This window comes from Anser brachyrhynchus, assembly GCF_964034855.1.
Source record: "Anser brachyrhynchus genome assembly, chromosome: 7".
Lineage (NCBI taxonomy): Eukaryota > Metazoa > Chordata > Aves > Anseriformes > Anatidae > Anser > Anser brachyrhynchus.
This window is the reverse complement of record NC_137701.1, coordinates 11142405-11161068: the sequence shown is the minus strand read 5'-3', so window position 1 is coordinate 11161068 and position 18664 is coordinate 11142405. Positions and strand designations below refer to the sequence as shown.

Here is an 18664-nt window from a genome sequence, read left to right as displayed (position 1 = left end):
CTTTTCTTTTTTTTTTCTCCTCCTTTTGATGTGGATTTTTTTTTCCCCCAGCAGTAGCTGCAGGACAGCGAGCCCAGGTCATGTTTTTTGGGGGAGGCTGCGGGCACCTGGTGGGACTCTATCTCCATGCAAAGTCGCCCCATAGGGATGCAAAACGTGCCGTTCTTCCCGCACAAAAGATGAAAGCCTCATCAGAGGCACCAAAATTTAGGTTTAGCCAGGACCGGTGTGCTGTAAATCCCTTCCAATGCAGGGAATGAAACAAAATGGTGAGGTGAAGCTGCCACCGAAGCGGCAGGGTGCTGGGTCTCGGTGTGGGGCACCAAACAGCCCACGAGCGCAAGGGAAGCGCAGCAGGTGGAAAGTCGGGGAAGAATTTCCATGCCCTCCCCATCTCCGTGCTGCCTGCTCCAGCCGTGGGTACCAGGGCTGAATAACCCACGTGTGAGTAGAGGAAGGGTGTGCCGACCACACGAAAAGGCTGCATTTCCTTCCCTTTTTAATTTTTATTTATTTTTTTTACTAGGGAGTATAATTAAGCAGCGGAGCAATTTGGCGAGTGCCGTGGCAGAGCTGCTAACAGGAGGCCAGCTGCTCTTCCAAGGGGCACGTGCGCACGCTCGCTTTGGCACCATGGAAATTAATTTGGGGAGCCAGGGGGCTGGGAAAGAAAATCTCTGCTCTGGATGCCTTTCACCAAGGAAAATCAAGCCCCAGCTCCCCCAGGCTGTGCTCCTTGGATGCCAGTGCAATAGGCACGGAGGTGCCATGGTGAAATTGGGGCAAGATATGGCCAGCCCTGGCTTGGTGGCTGGTACACCAACAGCAGCCCACAAGGTTTCAGCTCATTTCGGTCCATTTTATGGTCTGTGTTAACGCCCCTGGGTAAAGCGTTCTGCTGGCAGCCTCCGTGCTGCACCCACAGAGGCAGTGCCGCTCGTCCTGGTCCCAGGGAGAGCCCACCCGAAGGGGTGCGAGGCCCCCGGCGGCTGGTTTTAGTGGTCTGCTGCTTGTGCTTGCCTCTGCACACCTGAGGAGCCCCGCCGCTTCGTGAGAGCCTTCATAATGAATATTATTCATATCCACAGCGTACTTGTAGCAGCTACTAATCATTTTATTACTCTTTATAATCTATTTAAAGCACAATTAGAAAAAAAATCTATACAAAGTTACAGCTCGAAGCACATTTTAGTTATGTTATAAATCCCTGGAAAACAACAATCTATCATGAAAACAGTCGCTCCTTAGCCTGGCTGACAGAAATGGATGCTGCTGCAATACACCACAGGAGGATGAGTTAAGGGAGGGATGCTCAGCGGAGCTCGGCTGGCATCTCTCAGCCCTTCAAAACACGACTCCTTCGGGCTCCAGCAGCAGGTAGTCGTGCAAGGGCTTGGGCACAGGCAGCAAGGGGATCAGGCAGTGGCATTTGTTGCCAAACTTTTTCCGAATGGCGAAGCGACACAAGTGTTGCAGGCACCGGACTGTGCCTGACAGCCGGAAAAAGGACTCGTAGAATAGCCGGTGTTGCTGCAAAGAGGGAGGCAGAGAAAATAAGTGAGCATCTGTTTTGTTTTTTTTTTTAATTTTTATCTAGTTATACCAAGCAAGCCAGAGCTGGAGATCGAAGGTGAGGAGGTAAGAAATCCGTCATTTGCCCAGGGCTTAGGGGTCCATATGCTGCTACAGCTCCCTGCGTGGGGAGGATGGGGACAGTTTTGTGTCCTCGACGAGCAGCAGCAGCCCTGAAGAGAGCTGTAGAGCTTTGCTTTTGCTTGACCCGCTCATTTCTCAGACGGGAAACATGAAGACAGAAGGCAGAAACAGGCTGTGCAGCCTCAGCCTTTCCCCAGCTCAGAATAAAATCATTTCTCACACCCCCCCAGAACATACTGAAGTGTATTATGTGCATTTCAGCAGCGGCCCTCTCGCGGACAGGCTACCCAAATTGCTGCAGGGGCAAGACGGGAATCCAAGTTACCTCAGCAGTGGGGTGGTCCTACTTGTTGCACAGCTGGGGACAGCTCTCAAGTTTTCTAAAATCAAGAAGAGCTGAGATGGCTCCTGTAGGGCAGCGGTCTGCCTCTCGGATTTCCAGACATTTATGTTGTATTTTTTTCACAGGCCAATGGTGGTTTGGGGGCTGAGGGTGTTAAAGTAGTGCAAATCTGCTAAGGTGATGCAGGAGTGCTGTGTTAAAGTGGACTTTAACCATTAGAACTACCTTTTTTTTTTTTTTTTAATTATTATTATTTTTTTCCTACCCAAGCTTCAAGAGTTTTAATTTCTGTCCTGGAACCTCTTTGTTTTGTTTTGTCTGGCCACCTGGAAGCTGCCCACTCATGATGGCATTTCAGTTTCAGTTTTCCTCAGAGAAGGATTTTATAGCATCGCCCCCAGATCAGGAGACCATCCCGGGGCCCCCATTTTGGTGCCATGGGGTGAAAGGCCCAGCCACACCGTCCTCACCTGCATCACCTCCTCCGGCACGACCTCGGCCCACTTCTCAGAGACAGGGATTTGTGAGTAGGAGTTGATGAGGACTTCAATGATCTCTGGCACGGCCGCGCAGGACTTGAGCACCTAGTGGTGGTCAAAGAAGCAGGCTTTGTCTGGATGCGGCACTTGCTTCTTGTTTACATTTTTGGCTTGTGCGTGAGAAGCCGGGATAATATTTTCTTTATTGTTGGGTGTAAAATCAATGAGACGCACAGCCGTAACCAGACTGCGCTGATGGCTGGTGTGCCAAGGCTGTGACATTAGGATGCGAGGAAACAGCCTCATGTTGCACCAGGGGAAGCTTAGATTGGGCGTTAGGAAAAATTGGGGATGGAGAAGGGAGGTCAGGCACTGGAAGGGGCTGCTGGGGAGGTGGCAGAGTCCCCATCCCTGGAGGTGTTTAGGATTTGTGTGGACGTGGCACTGAGGGACATGGCTTGGTGACGGGACTCACTTGTGATCTTAAGGGTCTTTCCCAACGTAAGTGATACTGATAGGCAGGAAAAATCCTAATTTCTACCCCTTATGCCATCACTATCCTCATCCCACCCTTGACCCCACCCGCCTTTCCCCAGGGCAGGCTGCATCCACCCGTCCCTCACCCTCACCAACCCCAACCCCTCCAACCCCCCCACTTTTATTTACCCATCCCGTCACGCCCGGGGTACCTTGGCGAAGGCGGGGGGCCATATTTTTTGCGACCCGTGGTTGAGCAGCAGCTGCACAGCCTGGTGCGGCCTGCGCTCCCTGCGGAAGGCCGCGGCCTGCAGCGCGCAGCCCAGCGGCGAGAGCCCGTCGTAGTCAATGGCGTTGACGTCGGCCCCGCGCCGCAGCAGGAACCGCGCCAGGGCGGCGTTGGCAGCCCTGCACGCCTTATGCAGGGGGCTCCGGTGCCCCTCGTCGCGGGCGTCCAGGTCGGCGCCATGGGCGGCCAGCAGCCGGCAGAGCCGCAGGAGGTCGTCGTTGTCGCCGCTGGTGGTGTCGGGTGCGTGGCCGCAGAGGACACCCATGGCTGTCTCCTCCCGCACGCTGCGGGCATCCACCCGCGCGCCGTGCCGCAGGTAGAGGTGGGCATGGTCGTAGAGGCCGTGCCTCGCCGCCACGTGCAGCGCCGTCTCACCGGCCTCCTCGCTGGGCAGGTCGACGGCAGCACCGTGTCTCAGCAGCAGCTTGGCGCATCTGCAGGGAGAGGGGATGAGGAAGAAGAGGAGGAAGGTGGGGCAGACACACACAGTGTGGGTGCATTTTTGGGGAGTGGGCACCGGGTGGAGGGGGAACCGTGTCAGGTATGGGTTGAGGGTAGAGCTGGGGGGCAGAGGGGTGATGGCATCAAGGGGCAACCCTGCATTAACAAACTTCGTTCAGGCTCTGGGTGATGTTCCCCTCATGGCCCTGACCACCGTTGTTGGTGAATGGTCACCCTTGGGCCACTTGGACCACCAGGCCCCTGTCCCAGACCCAGCAGGAGATGGATGGAGGTCCTTGTCCCCGCTGTGCCCCTCCTAAGTCTGGCCCAACTGGTGAGGGATGCATGGGGCCATGGTGAGGACGTGGGGCGATGAGCCCCTTGGTGCCAGCCATGTGTCGGCTGCAGTTTCATCTCCCAGCACAGGGTACTTTGGAGGAGATCAGCACAATCCAAAGCCTTGGTTGACGCCCATGCCTTGGGGCCACCCGGTCTGTCGGCGGTGGTAGGTGGGACTGTGGGAAACCCTGGGTCAGTCTGTGCACCCGTTAGCAGCAAGCAAATAACACCGAGATTCTCAGCCGCAAGCACCCACGCCACTGCCTCGACCTTAATCTGGCACGATTCATGTCAGGAATGGGCTGGCACGTGGGGAAGCCCTGGTAACACCTCCGTGCAGCTCCATGTGGGTTTGCTTTGGTATGAAAATTGCATTCCCCTGCTGTTAGGGGCCCAGGCGCCTGCACTGGGCAGCAGGGCAGCACCAGGCACATCGTCCTCTGCTCCTCTCACACAAAACACCCAGTTCCCTTTGCCCTTGGGGTGCAGGCTGGGTCCCCATCCAGGAGAATGAAGCTGGGGTTTGTTTGGCACCCTGCTTTGGGGTGATGGAGCAGGAATAACTCCAAGATAAGCAATCCTCAGCGGTCGGTGGTGGGAAGGCAGCTGCAGGGTGGGTGAGACCTTGAAAACATTTTGAGCACGCACATTTCCCAAGAGATGCTCCCAGGGAGGTGGGAAGAGCGGTCCTCCCCCAGGTAGCATCAGCAGCAGGGAGGCAAGCAGCCTTCAGAAAGCTCTGGCCAGCTTTATTCTCCTCCAAAACACTTTTCGTTCTTCTCAGGGGTCTTTCAGGGCCCCCAGTGGGGATCAGAACAGGTAGTGAAGCAAAATGAGGGGGAGCAGCACGGGAGCAGAGCCCTGAACTCATCCCTCTGGCAGGAGGAATGGGGAGGAAGAGGAGCCCCGGTGAGGAAGAAGGGTGTGAGGGCGGTACTTGTTCTGCCTGGCCCAGATGAGTGATAATTTATGTGGGGAAAATAGTAATAACAGTAACAATATTGATAAGACAGATAATATTGATATTAATAATAGTGAATAACGATGATGATGATGATGATGATGATGATATAAAGGCTACTTGAAGCTCTCTGGGACCGCAGCACCTCAAGGCTCGACAGGCGCTGGGGAGACATTTCAGGATCTGAGCACACCTCCTCGGCTGCTTTCCCTGTGTGTCTCAAGCCCCGTTTTGTGGGGAGAGCTGCAGCAGGACTGCGTGACTGGGCTGTTCCTGCAGCTTTGCAGGCTGCAGGTGCTGCCAGATGCTGCCCGTGCTCTCTGCTGGAAGGGATGCTGTGGGTGGGTTAAGTGCAGGGTCACATCAGCCCCCAAGTCCCAGGGGCTGCAAACTGTGGCTTGGCAAAGAAGTCACAGAACTGCTGTAAAGATCACGAGGCATTAAAAGGACCCCAAGCCCCAGCCTTTTAGCTTGCCTCTTGGCTTTGAGGCTGAGCGTACGCGGTTTGGTTTTGAGGCTGCAGTGTGTACGAGAAGCTGACGCTCGCTATTTTCTCTGCGCTAGCCCACTGTTCCTTCACTGACGTCTGAGACTGTTCACCTAAAATAGTTGCTCTCCAAACTCAGACATTGCAAAAAACAGTCTGGCAATACAGGTGATGAGCTCAGGGGCTGGTCATCGCGCATACTTGTCTCTGTGTTGTGTTTTGGAAATGACTGAATTTGCCCAAAAGCTGTTGCACGTACTTTACAATTCCCCTTTCACTCTAAAATGTGCAGAATCCCCTTTTCAAGCAATGGCTTGTCTCACTCTTTTTTTTTTCTTTTTTTTTTTTTTTTGGCTCTTGCAGTCTGCTGATGGTCAGTAAAACTTTGTTTTTTGCTGGAGCAAATCACACCTTGATTACCAGTCTTGCCTGTTCTTGACGGCAAGGAATTTGTAACCCTAATTATAATGACTCTGTTGGGACCTCTCTGGGTTGCCTTAATGCTAGCGTCATGTCCAGCTCTGACATCCTAAAATAATATGTTCTGGGTGAGCCAGCTAATGGCTCTGCAGGGAAAAAAAAAAATATTTCTGACTTGGGTGCAAAACTTGCAGCATCCTCGTTCATGCTAGCAGGTGTGGGGAGAGGGGACAGCAGGGGGAAAGCCGTGCTGCAGGGGCCACATGCCATGGAGCAGGTGGGAATTGCAGGGAGCTAAACTCCTCTCGACAGCCCAAATACTCATCTAGAAATATTGTTGTGGACTCCCCTCCTGGGAAAAGGTGCTACTTTTGCAGATCGGTGACTCTTTTTTGTTATTGATGGCTTCCTACCTCATCCAACCTCCCAGAGGAAGCCCAAGATGTTTTATTCCACATTTTCCCCCTGGATATGCTTCTCCCTCAGCACAGAAGGGAAGGTTGGTGAGGGGCTATAAATAAGGGGTCATCTCTTCTGGAAATCGTGGGCCCCTGCGAGGGGCACGCGCCTCCTGTTTCAATGTATGGGGCAAAAGCAGGTGCTGTTTAGCAGCCAGCCTGGGGCCATGGAGAGGGGAGATGCCATTCATGTTTGCTGGCTATATGCTCTTATTTTAGCCTCTAATCTCTGCTGCTGAACTCATACTTTCTAACGCTTTGCCAGCATTTCTGGCTGCTTGTTTTTTTTATTCACGCCGCATTGTTCACCATCGAAGCAGACTGAACTCCCATTGCATCAGGCTCAGTTAAACTTGCTGCTTTCTGGGGCTCCTCCATACCCTGTTTATCCAGGAATATTTGCAAGACAACATGGCTTCAGTTCAGCAAGACTTAAAGCAAAGGAAACTGATTCCTTTTCCACCCATCCTGGGACCATCTATGGGCAGGCGGCAGAGCAGCTCACCAGCACCAGCGATACCCCTGCAGTGAGCCCTTAGGAAATGCACTCAATGCACATCAGCCGTGCCTAATTTTGGCTACTTTCTGCTCCCTTCCAACCACTTTCTGACACAGTGGCAGAGGACGGGTAGCACATCTGGATGTCTCACCGCTTGTGCAAGCCACTCGTGCTCAAGCACACGCAGATTTGTGATAACTGCTGTTACCACAGCTCACCTTGCACTTGCTTCCTGGCTAAGGGCGATTCGGGCGGTGATGAAGTGGGAGAGAGGAATTGGGTTTTATTTTCCTTCTTCACCAGCCAATAGTGCAGATGCCAGTGCTGTGGGCACTCTCCAAAGGGCTCCCTTTTGCTTCCAGCCCTGGCCGCTGGCTGGCGGTGAGAGGGGAAGCCCCACGAACATCCACACCTGCGGGGTGGCTCCTCCTCTCCTTCCCCAAAACTTGAGATGGGTCCTGTCCCCCTGCCAGCAGGTGTGAGGACCATGATCCCTGGGAGCTGGGAGGTGCTGTCCTTGTGCCCCATGCCCACTTTTGGTCTCCTTCCTTCCCACTTGACACCCGACAGACAGATGGCTTTCCCTCATGGGGGGGCAAACTTTGCAGTGGCCCTAAGTGCTCCGAGTTTTGTGTTCTGGCAGCACTAAATGGAGCAGAGCACTTGGTTTAGCACTAGATGATGCTAAATGCTGCCTTTTAAAACCCACAGTTCTTTTTATTTATTTTATTTTATTTGCACTAACACCTCCTACACAAAGCCAAACTGGGCAGCCAAAGAGCCTCTGTGGTTTGGGAGCTCCAGTGTCCCGGTGGCATTCCCCTTCCAGCCATGGCCAACTCTGCCATCTTTTTTGCCAGGGGTGCCATGACAGGAGCTTGGGGCTATGTCATGTGCCCCCCACCAAGTTCCCCACATCTCCCTGCCACCCCGCCACGAGCTGAGGCTCTTCCTCTCCCCCTCAATCATTTTTATTGTAATTTTTTGGGGTGCCAATAAAGGCACTCTCCTTTAATCATCCCAGCTTTAGAGGGAAACGAGAGAGAGCCTGGGAGAGAGTGCAGTGAATTTAGAGACTCATCTTACCCCACCATGTTAATTATCTCTGCTGTAAAAAAGAGGTCAAGGAGAGGAACTCTACTAAATAGGACGACGTTGGCATGAACAGCTCCTAAAGTGAAGAAGGTAAGACTGAACTTTACTGGAACTTTTTTTTTTTTAAATCTCTTCAAAAAGCTCCTAGATTAAAGCTCTGATATCCTTTTTGTTGAAATCTCATGGATTCTGAAGCTCAAATGGCTGGAAGGAAGCCCAGATAATTTTTTTTATCCCAGTCACTGAGAGGCTCAAAGGTTTTAAGTCCTGCCCCCATGGTGAATTGCCGAGTATATGGGAATACAGAAGAACCCGGCACATAGGTGTTCTGGCCATTGTTATCAAGAGGGAGAAAAATAAAATAGCTCTCTATGTAGGTCAATGACCTGCTCTTTATTGTCAGTAAAAAATTAAGGATGACCTAAAATCTACTACTTAAAAAAAAAAAAAGGCAGGGTAAAGTAGTCTCCCCCTAATCAAAGAGGAAATGTTTGTGTTACCTAAAGCTTGACCTCCTCAGTCTCTAACTTTAGCAAAGTCTTTGCAATTGAAAAGCAGTGGTCGAAACCTCAAAACCTGTCTGAAATGTCTATTAATTTTTGATCTTCCAAGGGAGTTGGCTTAGTTATTGTAGAAGCCCCCGTAGCGCTGGGTAGCGTAGTTAAGGGTCTCTCAGCATTTCCATTATAAAGCCCCAATATTCAAGGGCTTATAACTCAGCTGTTTCCACGCCGTGTCGCCCCGGTCCCTGTGCTGCTGTTTGCTGGCTCACCTGCCATCCCCCTCTGCTGTTACAGGGGAAATAACATCCCGACTGGTGACGATGGGATGCTCCCAGCACTTTATCCGAGACAGACAGCGCCTGTCCAGCCACTCGGACCTCTGTGGGGTGAGGGGATGGTTTCTGAGCCCTCTCCTCCTTTTCTCCAGGGGTTAGAGCAAGTCTGGGGCTCTTCAAATACCCCCCAAGGCTGATGCCATGGTTGGGAGACCATCGGCTCTTGCTCCACATTTTAATTCAAGTGATCCGTGTTGTGCACGCCGACACAGACCTCGCCACGTCGAGGATGCGTTTGATTAATGCTGGGATTTGGGCTGAGCGGTTAGTGCCTTTTGCCGTCTTGCAGAGGCTCTTATTTGTGCGATGGGTTTGAGATATTTATGTCTGAAAACCTTTTCCTCTCTGGCTGCCTTTCTCTTGCAGAGCTCCTGCTTGAACAGATATCTGACATCTGGCCCACAATACGTGGGATCTGTAGTGGGAACCTTGCCTTCAACACCTACTTCTATTTAAGCTCGCCGCCTGCCTAAAGGGGAGAGGTTTGAAGCCAGGGTGGCTTTTCACTGAAGCTGGCAGGCAATGAAATTCACTACAGCCCTAAGCAGTTTCATCAGGATATCAAGGGGCCGAGCTCTTTTTAAAATCCTGATTCCCTGGGCCTAATGATTCAGGCACTTAAAGTCCTACTGGGCTGAAACTAGACACAGGCGCGCGTGCACAAAGCCCACGGCGAGGGCAAACACGTGTATTTTTCAAGGCAACGTTTACGCCTGTGTCTGAAGCGCTGGCACCGCTGCAGGTGAACCGGAGCAGATACACGGGGTGATATAAACCGAGATAAACTGAGGTGGCCCGAGATGAGCCAAGGTAAACCCACAGAGCACGAGAGCGAAGACCTCTCCCAGCACCGTGAGCATCCCCGTGACAGCTCGGACACTGCTGGTGGCAGTGAGGGAGGATGCCCTGAAGCAGGAGCTGAAATTTCGGCTGTGCTGAGCCAGGATGAGAGGCAAGAGCGGGCGGGTGGCTTTGCAGGGACCATGGCATGGTGCTGGCATTGCACATGGGGATGCACGGCAGGGTGCTTTTTTGGGGGGTGAAATGGAACGGGACAGGGACCTCTCCTTACCCCAAGGAGTTGCGGGTGGTGCAGAGGTGCAGCGGGGCCAGCCCCTCGTCGCTCCGCAGGTTGGGGTCTGCCTTGTGCTCCAGCAGCAGCTCCACGCAGTCCGTGTGCCCCCCCTGGCAGGCTTCGTGCAGGGGTGCGCGGCCCCCTGGGGCCAGGTCGGGGTCCGCATGTCGCAGCAGGAGGTGACGCAGGCAGGCAGCGTGGCCACGGCTGGCAGCGATGCACAGCGGGGTGGTCAGCTCCTGCTTGTACTCCAGCGACCACAGCCCTGCGGGGACGAGGGAGAGGGGCTGAATGCACCGGGGGTGGCACAGGGGGTTGCTTGTAGGGGTTTACAGCAGGGAGATGGGACATGAGGATGTTTTATGGCCCTGTGTTGGGAGCGCACACTGGGGATGGCCAGCTCCTTATGTGAATGGAAGATCTGAATGCACCACGTTTTCCTTTTTTAAAACCTCTCTCAAAACTTTGGGTTTTGGGAAGCATGGTTAAGGTCAGTGCCTGCTCCAAGCACTGTCGGCAAGAGACAGCAAACCTTGCCTGGTGAGCTCACATCAAGGAGCAGGATGTCATACGTCACCATCCCTTGGCTGCCCCCATCCCTGCAGGTATTTAGGGAATGTGTGGACATGGCACTGGGGGACGTGGCTTAGTGATGGGGCTCAGTGGATCAGGTTGACATTTGGGCTTGGTGATCATGCTAGGTGATGCTGTATTTCTACAACAAGGCACCAGTGCTTCCTCTGGCTAGGTAGACCAATGCCCTACCCGCCACGAGCTGCAGAAGGGACCCCATTTGCAGGCTCTGCTCCTTTCCCCTTGCCTGAAAAGCAGCCTGTGAGTTTCCCACCTACAGCAGGGCAGAAAGAGCTGGGCCAGCACCCCATTGCTGCCAGACAGGAGCAAGGTGATCTTTCCAAGCCACCATGTGAGGAATCTGGCTGCGAGCCCGCTTGCAAGCATGCCTTAAGCCGTGGGCCACCCCATCCCAGCCTGGAAGAATGAAGTGGACGCACGCGTTTTACATGTCCCTGCCCCTCTGGTGGGTTAGTATGTGCAGAAGAGAAGCAAGCAAAGGAAGCACCAAGCATTTTTGGGTGTGGAACTTTAGCCAGGAACAGCCAGCCTGGAGCTGGCTGCACCAGGGCAGCGCCTCTCCCGCTGAGGTTAGTCAATACCAGGGTTTGCTCCAGGCTGGCCTTTAAATAAAAGGTACCTGAGAGTCCGTAAGATGATTGGCTTTTCACCTGCCACTCCATCTCGTTTTTACTGATCTCAAACACCAGGTTGACGTCCTCATAGTATCTGTCGGTCAGCACCTCCAGGCTTTTCAGGTCTCCGTTGACCAGGGCTGTGTAGTACTTGTTGGCCAGAGACCTTAGCGGATGCTCCGAATCCGATTTGGGAGAAATCTGCACCTTTTCTCTCACGGGTCCTGGTAACTCTTCCATTCCAGTGCTTCCTGTGTACGAGTCCTAGCAGGGAGAATGGAGGGGCTTTTATAGTTCATTGTTTCCATTGTCCTGTCCTCATTGTCTAATTATAATCCAGTTAAGGCTCTATTGTTGTTGTATTTATAACGCCAGAGGGGTCAGACGATAATGGATACTTGATACAATGAGGGTCAAATGTGCACAGAGCTGTGTTGTGTCAGCACCTCTTTGATTAAATCACTGTTTTAATTGCAGGCAGCAGCTTGGGACATGCGTGTTTAGGCTGGGAGGGAAACTTTACCTATCACTTAGGGGGGAAAAAATTGAAATTTCGCCAGCTTCTCTCTGTCCAACCCCATATAAAATTGTCCATGTGCCCCTGAGTGCTGTGTAAGAGAGAAACTGACAAATCGCTTTTACTCTAAGATTATATATTTTTTCTGCTTTCCTTACCTGCTTGCAACCTTGCTGCATGGAAAGACTGCAAGGAAGGCATTGCATTCATGGGCAGCGCTGTGCAGCCCGGCACGCCGGCATCTCACCACAAGGATGCAAAGCACTTGGCAAAGGCCAGCGAGGTAAAAACCTCCCAGGGCTTTGGCCGGGCAAGCTGCTTTTCCCAGCAGAGCCTTGTATAGCAGAAAGAAAGCGCCTGGCCTCTGCTGCCATTTAAGCATGGGGCAGGTGCTGGGGTGGCGGCGAGCCCCCAAGCAGGGGCTTGTGGCTCAAGGTCACCCGAGAAGTCTGTGACGGTGACAATTATAGAGCTGGCATCCCGTGACCTGCTGCTGCATGGCTTCAGCATCATACTCCAGGCACGGGAGGGGGCAGTAGGGTGGTGCTTAGGGCTGGTGTAGCCTCAAAACCCCATCACCTCCCTATTTTTTTTCATTTTATTCCTTTGGGCATGCGTTGCTATTCTGCTACCTTTTCTTTTTCGCTCCACTCACCCTTCAGGCACTGACTGACCACTAGCATGGTTTCGGTCTGAAGAAGGACCCGTTGTTATCCCTTAGGGTCCCTTGGCCACAGCAGGAGGAGGTTTGCCCCTTGCCTCTCCCCTCCACCCATTAGCAGCCACGCCGTCATAATTTGGCAGTGCCATGGAGGAAGCCTGGCTTCACGTGCCCCTGCTCTCACTGCCCTCCCGAGGGCATCGTCTTCCCCAGCCTGCTGTATTTAGCACTACGTTAAATACTATTTTTAGTGTAGTCAATATTATATTTAGCCCGGACCTTCTTGGACGTGGGCTAACTTTGCAAGGGGTGTGCACGAGACACTACACTGCCATCGGGAGTGTGTTGAAACCTCCGCGACCCCTCCTGGCAAGCATCTATTTGCACTCATGCCTTGGGTCATGGTGATGACAGATTCAACATCATTTCTGGCAGGGGGGTTAAAAATTGCTGGGGAGAGAGAATTGGGCAGCCGGGACAGCTGGGATCACCTTATGAGTAGGGGGTGGCTCGATGCAGCGGGGATGGCCCCGGCCAGAATCGGGCCCCCAGCGGTGGGGAGCCCAAGGATGCTCACTCCATTAGCAGTAGCCTTGCAATCATTAATCTCTAATGCGGGGTAGTATCTTAACCTTCTTCCCGAATACGAATGTTTGCAGAGTACACCTCATTTAACAAAACATTAAGCATTTTACTTCCTCAGATCAAGTGTATCTATTAATAATGACTTAAATTGTCTGCGCCGGCTTCGCATTACGAGGAAAGCTCATTCCTGCCACATGAAGGAGCACAATATGCAAAACCAAAATGACTAAAGTGAGAGCTTGTTTCCCAAGTTATCGCCCTAAGCTGCCGCATAACAACTTAGTCGTAACATCGCGGAGAATTCAGACCCTGCTAACTTGTTCTGCCGACTCTGAAGGTTCAAAAACTGGGAGCTGGCTGCCTTAAAAATCGTCAGGGTCCGGATGTGCATGTGCCGAGAGCCCTGCCTGCTCCTGGCATTCCTGCTGTGATTTAAAGCTGCCCTCCGGGAGCGGAAAATGGCATTATGTTTTTTTTTTTTGTTTTTTTTTTACCCTTTCCAGCAAAATTTCAAGCGCGTGTGCGCGAAGCAGCCCCCGACACGGCTCTGCCTCCACCAGCCACAGACTGAAGCCCACGATGGACTTAAAGCTCTCCCCCTCCCACCCACCCCCTAAAAAATAGGAAAACCATCTGTCAGGGGGAAAAGAAAGCGTCCGAGCTCCCCACGATGGGTCCAAGGCTGCGCCCCCCAGGTGCCGTCCCAGCCTACCTTGTGGGGCTGGTGGCGTGAGGGCGGCTCTGCCCGCTCCCTGCCCGCCTGCCCCGCTCCCTGCCAGCCTGCCCCGGGTGCTGGCATCCTCCGCTCGTCCTGCGGGGCCCACTGCTGCCGGCCACGGGCACAACCTGCCAGGCAGATGTCTCCACCTTCATATCCCCTGCGCTCCTCGCCCCCATGTGACAGCACCGCTCCGGTGCCCCCCTGCCACCGCCGTGCCACGGGCAGGGGGACAAAGCCGCCCCGGGACAGGAGGAGCAGCTTTGCTGCGAACACAGCATCCCGGGGAATGATGTGCTCTCCAGGAGGCTGCATTGATTTTGTCTGGGGGTTATTGGAAATGAGATAATATTTAAATAGTGCCAGAGCATTCTCCTTTAAGAGCTCTATATAATACGATCAGGTATTCTGCACTATAGCAGCCCTGCTATCTCAAATGCAAATAACTCGATTCAATAATAATAAAAAACCTTTCCAGTTCTAACCACATAACATTGCAGCCTTATTTATTTATTTTTTAAGGTTGTCAATTAACTTGTAGACAGGAGTAGAAACCTGCAGCCATTAGCTGCACTAAAAATACCAAGTGCCAGCTTCCCCTGTCCCCCAGGCTGCCCTCCCCGCTGAAGAAATGCGGCTGTGTTAATTACTACGTGCGAATCCGATCCCGGTGTGCATCCTGTTTTAAAGGGAATCACATTTCCAAGGGGTGGTGGTGGCTGGGGGGTGGCCAGGGGAGCGCTACCAATTATTTAACCCCTAAGCAATGCGGCCGTGAAATGTCACACCGAGTGCTAGCACGGCAAACGACATCAAACTGACCTTCCATCGCATGGCCCCGGCACTGCGGCAGGTAATGGCATTTGCTAATTAGCAAGCGCACAGTGGTCTCGTCCCCCTTCCCGGCAGCAGCGAGGTCTCGTGCTAGTCAGGCTGGGTTATTTGTGGGATCACCTCAGGGGGGATGGCTGGAGCACGGGAAAGGTCTTGGATCCCCCCCCCAGCCATGCGGCTCTGTTTGCCAAGAGCGAGGCACCGGTGTCTGTGCTGGGTGAAGCTGTGGGTGGAGGGCTGTGGGGTGGGCTGGCAGCGAGAGAAGGGGTTTTGGTGTTGCTAAAGCCATGTTTTGCTGCGTTTTGCTTCACCAAGGAGCAGGCTGCATGTCGTTGCATGAGGCATTTTGGAGGCAGAGCCCTGGGCAGGTGCAGCTGCAGGCCTTCCCCATGTGGTTTTGCTCCCGAGCTGGAGCAGCTTTTGCCACCTGAAGGCGTAAAGCATTTGTGGAGGGAAGGTATTTAGAGATCTGAAAGTGTGTTTCCCAAGTGCACCCTAACGAGAAAGTTAAGGGGATAATTGCTTGCCCTCTGGGACACAAGAACAAACTCAACTATCCCTTTCTGGACGTATGCATTTCTGGGGGATTGATTTATTCCTGACCAGTGGACACATCTGAACTTCACTTGACAGCATTAATTAGTGGGGACTCGTCCCGATTCATTACAGATACGACCTCTCCTTGGCACAGCTGCACTTTAACGAGAGGGCCATCTGGTTTGCTTGCTGGTCCCTGCCCCTCGCTCACTGGCTACGGGCAGAAAACACCACCTCAGAAAATTATGGAGCATCAGGATGAGGCAGTGGGTTTGTGGGGCCGTCTGCGGCACCTGGGCCATCCATCAGGGCAAGCTGTCAGCAAGGTGCTGGCGTGGAGACAACCCAGCTTGGCAGTTCTTCGTCGTGTGGGGTGCACTGCATCTCCTGGACGGGGCTAGTGGAGCCCTCACTGTGCCCCCAAAAGCATCGTCCCCCCGGTTCCTCACTGGAGATGTCCGAGGGCACCGTGAATTAGAGCAAGGACGTGGACAAGTTACCCCAGCTTTGTGCAGAGAGCAGGGATGTTGGCTTCAAAGGGCTCGCTTGCTGTCTATCACTTGTTAATCCCTCCTGTCTAGTCGCTGCTCCAATTGCTCATCAGGAGAGGGCAGGATCCTGCCCAGCCCTTAAACCTGTGTCAGCCCCACGGGGGCTTGGCCGATTGCAGCAGCCTGAATGGCTCAGGCCCAGATCGGCTCGTGCTCTTCAACTCATTGCTCGTGGTGCTCTTCCTCTCCTTGTATTCCTTTCTCCTTACCCTCCATCCTTTTTCTTCCTGGAGTGCGATTGCGATTAATTTTTACTTAGAAAGCTCACGTCCCGCTCCATTAAATAGCCCTCGGGTGGGCAGGCTCGGCGGCTGCTCCTCGCTTTCCAGGACGAATCAGGACACCAGAAGCTGGGGCAAATGAGGATGCACCTGGGGCTGAACAACGGCACCCCTGGTTCTCTTCCGTAAGGGTTTATGGCTCTGAAACATGGGTGAAGACACTGCTGGAGGCAGCCGAGGGGCCAGGGACAACCCAAGCTGGTTGTCCCGCTGGTGTTGGGGAATGCCCCTTGCCTTGCTACTGTCCTCCTGGGGACAAACAGCCTTGGCTCACGCCTTCTGTTCCCCCCTGGTGCCTTGGTGCATTTGGTTCTCTTGTTCGTGCTGCTTTTACACAATTTAAAGTGTTAATATTTTTAAGGAAACATGTCCCACCTATGGGAAACAACACAACGAGCTGGTTTGGTGAAGGCAAGCATGGGAGCTCACAGGGGAACACCATGAGGGTGCTCGTTGCAGCTCTTCAGCTGCCCACCATCATCTCTGGGTGCCTCAGCAATTCTAGGTGTCAAAAGATTAAAAAAAAAAAAAATAGTTCCCCTGTCCTGTGCGCAATGGTATTGTGGTCACGCCAAGTCTGCATGCTGTGTGTAGGAGCACCAATGCCGTGCTCTGGATTTTACCCTTTACCCACCAAATAAATACTTGTTCACTTATTAGTGGGAAAACCTGAGGGTGTGAAGTCTGTGTTCGGTACCACAGTCGGGGCGTCTGGCTGGAGGAAGCACCCTGCTTTGAAGAGCACAGCCCCATGAAGACTGGGATTGTGCAAAGAGCCCTAAATCCTAAATGATCTGGGGATCTTATGCAGCTTGTTATCTTAGGCATGTGCCTTTTTTTTTTTTTTTTTTTTCTGAAATCCCAGCAAGAAATAATCCTCTTTTTCTGGCCAGAATAGAAAAGGCTTGATGCCATGAGGAAAAATAAAAGGAAGCTCTACCTGGTGCTGTGATGATTTGCAAGGCTAGTGAGAGACTACACAAGGCGTTTTCAAATAGACTCCGATATTTTCAGTGCTTAAAGAGGACCAACTACGTTCCACCTTTTTTGAAGTCCTGATTTACAATGGGCCCAGGCTGAGTGCATTATAATTTGCTGCGAGAAGTTCCAAAGTCACAGTACTTTCAATAATGAGGAGAGAAACCCTAATATGATGAGACTTTCGTATTGTGTTTAATGAAAAGCTAAAAATGTGCTAATTTGTAAGTCCTGTTGTGGTAGTGGCATCAGAAGCTTTTGAAATGCATTACTGACTTAGGAAGTATTAAGAAAAAATGACATTTTGCTACTAGCAGAAAAGTCAATTATAACATTTCCACACTTTAGAAAATTGCTGATGCAGGATGGGAGTTAATAGAACAGTCAGTTTCACTTTGTATTACAGGATTTGGGGGGTTTTGCTGAGAAATGTCTTTTTTTTTTTTTTTTTTTAATTCCAATGGCAACTTAAACAATAAACCACTACAAGAACCCTGTGGCTGGGTCTTGTCCCCGGCCGGAGTGTGCTGGGGGTGGAGGCATTGCCTTGTGTCGAGCCCCCAAACTGGGCTGAGCCCAGCACCATGCCCCCTTGGGGTGGGAGCACCGCAGGCTGCCCAGAACCGGGGTAAATCACCCTAAATAAAGATGTGAGCAGCTTTGTGAATGGCCTGATGGCCATTCCTCCTGGTGACAGATGAGCATGTGCCAAACCCGCCGGGTCCCCCGCGGTCTATCCCCAGCTCCTTGCAGAAGAGCCATGTTAATTTATTTAAAAGCGTTTAAACCAAGAAACTGAAAAACAGCTGTCCTTACCCACCGTGCTCCTGAAGGAGCCTTTCCCATCTCCATGAGAAGAAAATATTTCCGAAGCTCCTGGAGGCCAGAGGCTCGTGGAGGCTTGCAGGGATTGCCAGAGGGCTTCGGCGCTGGATGCAAAAGTCCCGACACCGGAGGAGCCGGCAGCAGCGCTCCCAACAACCCTGTCTCTAAATCAGCCTACCAAGGAAAAACAGCTCATGTGGAGTTGGCAGGAAGCAAGGACAAGTGTTGGCACTGCTTTTAACAGGACTTGCAGCGCCTGATTAAAGGGCTTTGGCCGTAGCGGCACAGCCTGAGCACTTGACATAAGCCAGGGATCTAATAATACCCAAGGCGCATTGTGAGAGCGTGACTTCATGGTGTCTGCTGCCTTTTTACCCAGCAAGGGACGTTTTTAGGGGCTGAAAGCTCACTGCCAGGCCAGAACCCCTGCTGGGGGCAGTCAGACATGGGACTTGCTGGTGAGGACGGTGCTGGGGTCTGCAGGAGCCCGGAGGCTGTGGAGCAGTACGGAGGTGGTGGGCAGCACCTCAGGCCCCCGCAGGGTGACAGAAAATTCCCTCAAAGCCTGCAACCACCCAGCACCTGGGTACCGTGGGCAGCTGGGCTTTCCTGTGTGTGTGTGTGGGGGGGTGCTTGTATGAGCAAATGGTTTAAAGGAATTACTGAGGAGAAGAGACTGCTTGGAGGTCAGGAGTGTCAAAAATATATAAGCCTTCTAATTCTGCAAAGACTGTTGTGCTCAGTTTTGGGCTACAAGAAGGCTGTGGAGGTGCTTGGCACATGCGGGGAAGAGCGAGGACGCTGTGAAGGGCCTGGAAACAAGGCTGTGAGGGGCGGCTGAGGGAGCTGGGGCTGCTTCGTCTGGGGAGGAGGAGGCTGAGGGGAGGCCTCGCAGCTCCCTACAGCTACTGAGAGGAGGCTGTGGCCTGGCGGTGCCCGTCTCTTCCCTCAGGTGATGAAGGGACATGGTCTCAAGTGGTGCCAGGGGAGGTTTAGGCTGGGCATTAGGAAGAATTTCTTCACGGAGAGGGAGGTCAGGCACTGGAAGGGGCTGCCCAGGGAAGTGGTGGAGTCCCTGTCCCCAGGGGTATTTAAGAGAGGTGAGGATGTGG

The 18664-nt window shown here is 52.8% G+C and overlaps 1 protein-coding gene across 2 annotated transcripts; it reads right to left on the bottom strand.

The window, feature by feature from the left end:
* Nucleotides 1–1095: 1095 nt before the first annotated feature.
* ASB18 (ankyrin repeat and SOCS box containing 18) lies at nt 1096–17720 on the bottom strand. 2 transcript variants are annotated; one of them, XM_080600264.1, is made up of 6 exons: nt 17544–17720; nt 11071–11329; nt 9855–10122; nt 3168–3678; nt 2470–2583; nt 1096–1530 (listed from the first exon to the last, which is right to left on the bottom strand). In XM_080600264.1, the coding sequence occupies exons 1-6, from the start codon at nt 17577–17579 to the stop codon at nt 1345–1347; spliced, it is 1374 nt and encodes a 457-aa protein (XP_080456390.1). In that variant the 5' UTR covers nt 17580–17720; the 3' UTR covers nt 1096–1344. The 2 variants fall into 2 exon arrangements, with proteins under 2 accessions (XP_080456390.1, XP_080456389.1); XM_080600263.1 differs by lacking the exon at nt 17544–17720 and adding an exon at nt 13541–13978.
* Between the last annotated feature and the right edge of the window lie 944 nt (nt 17721–18664).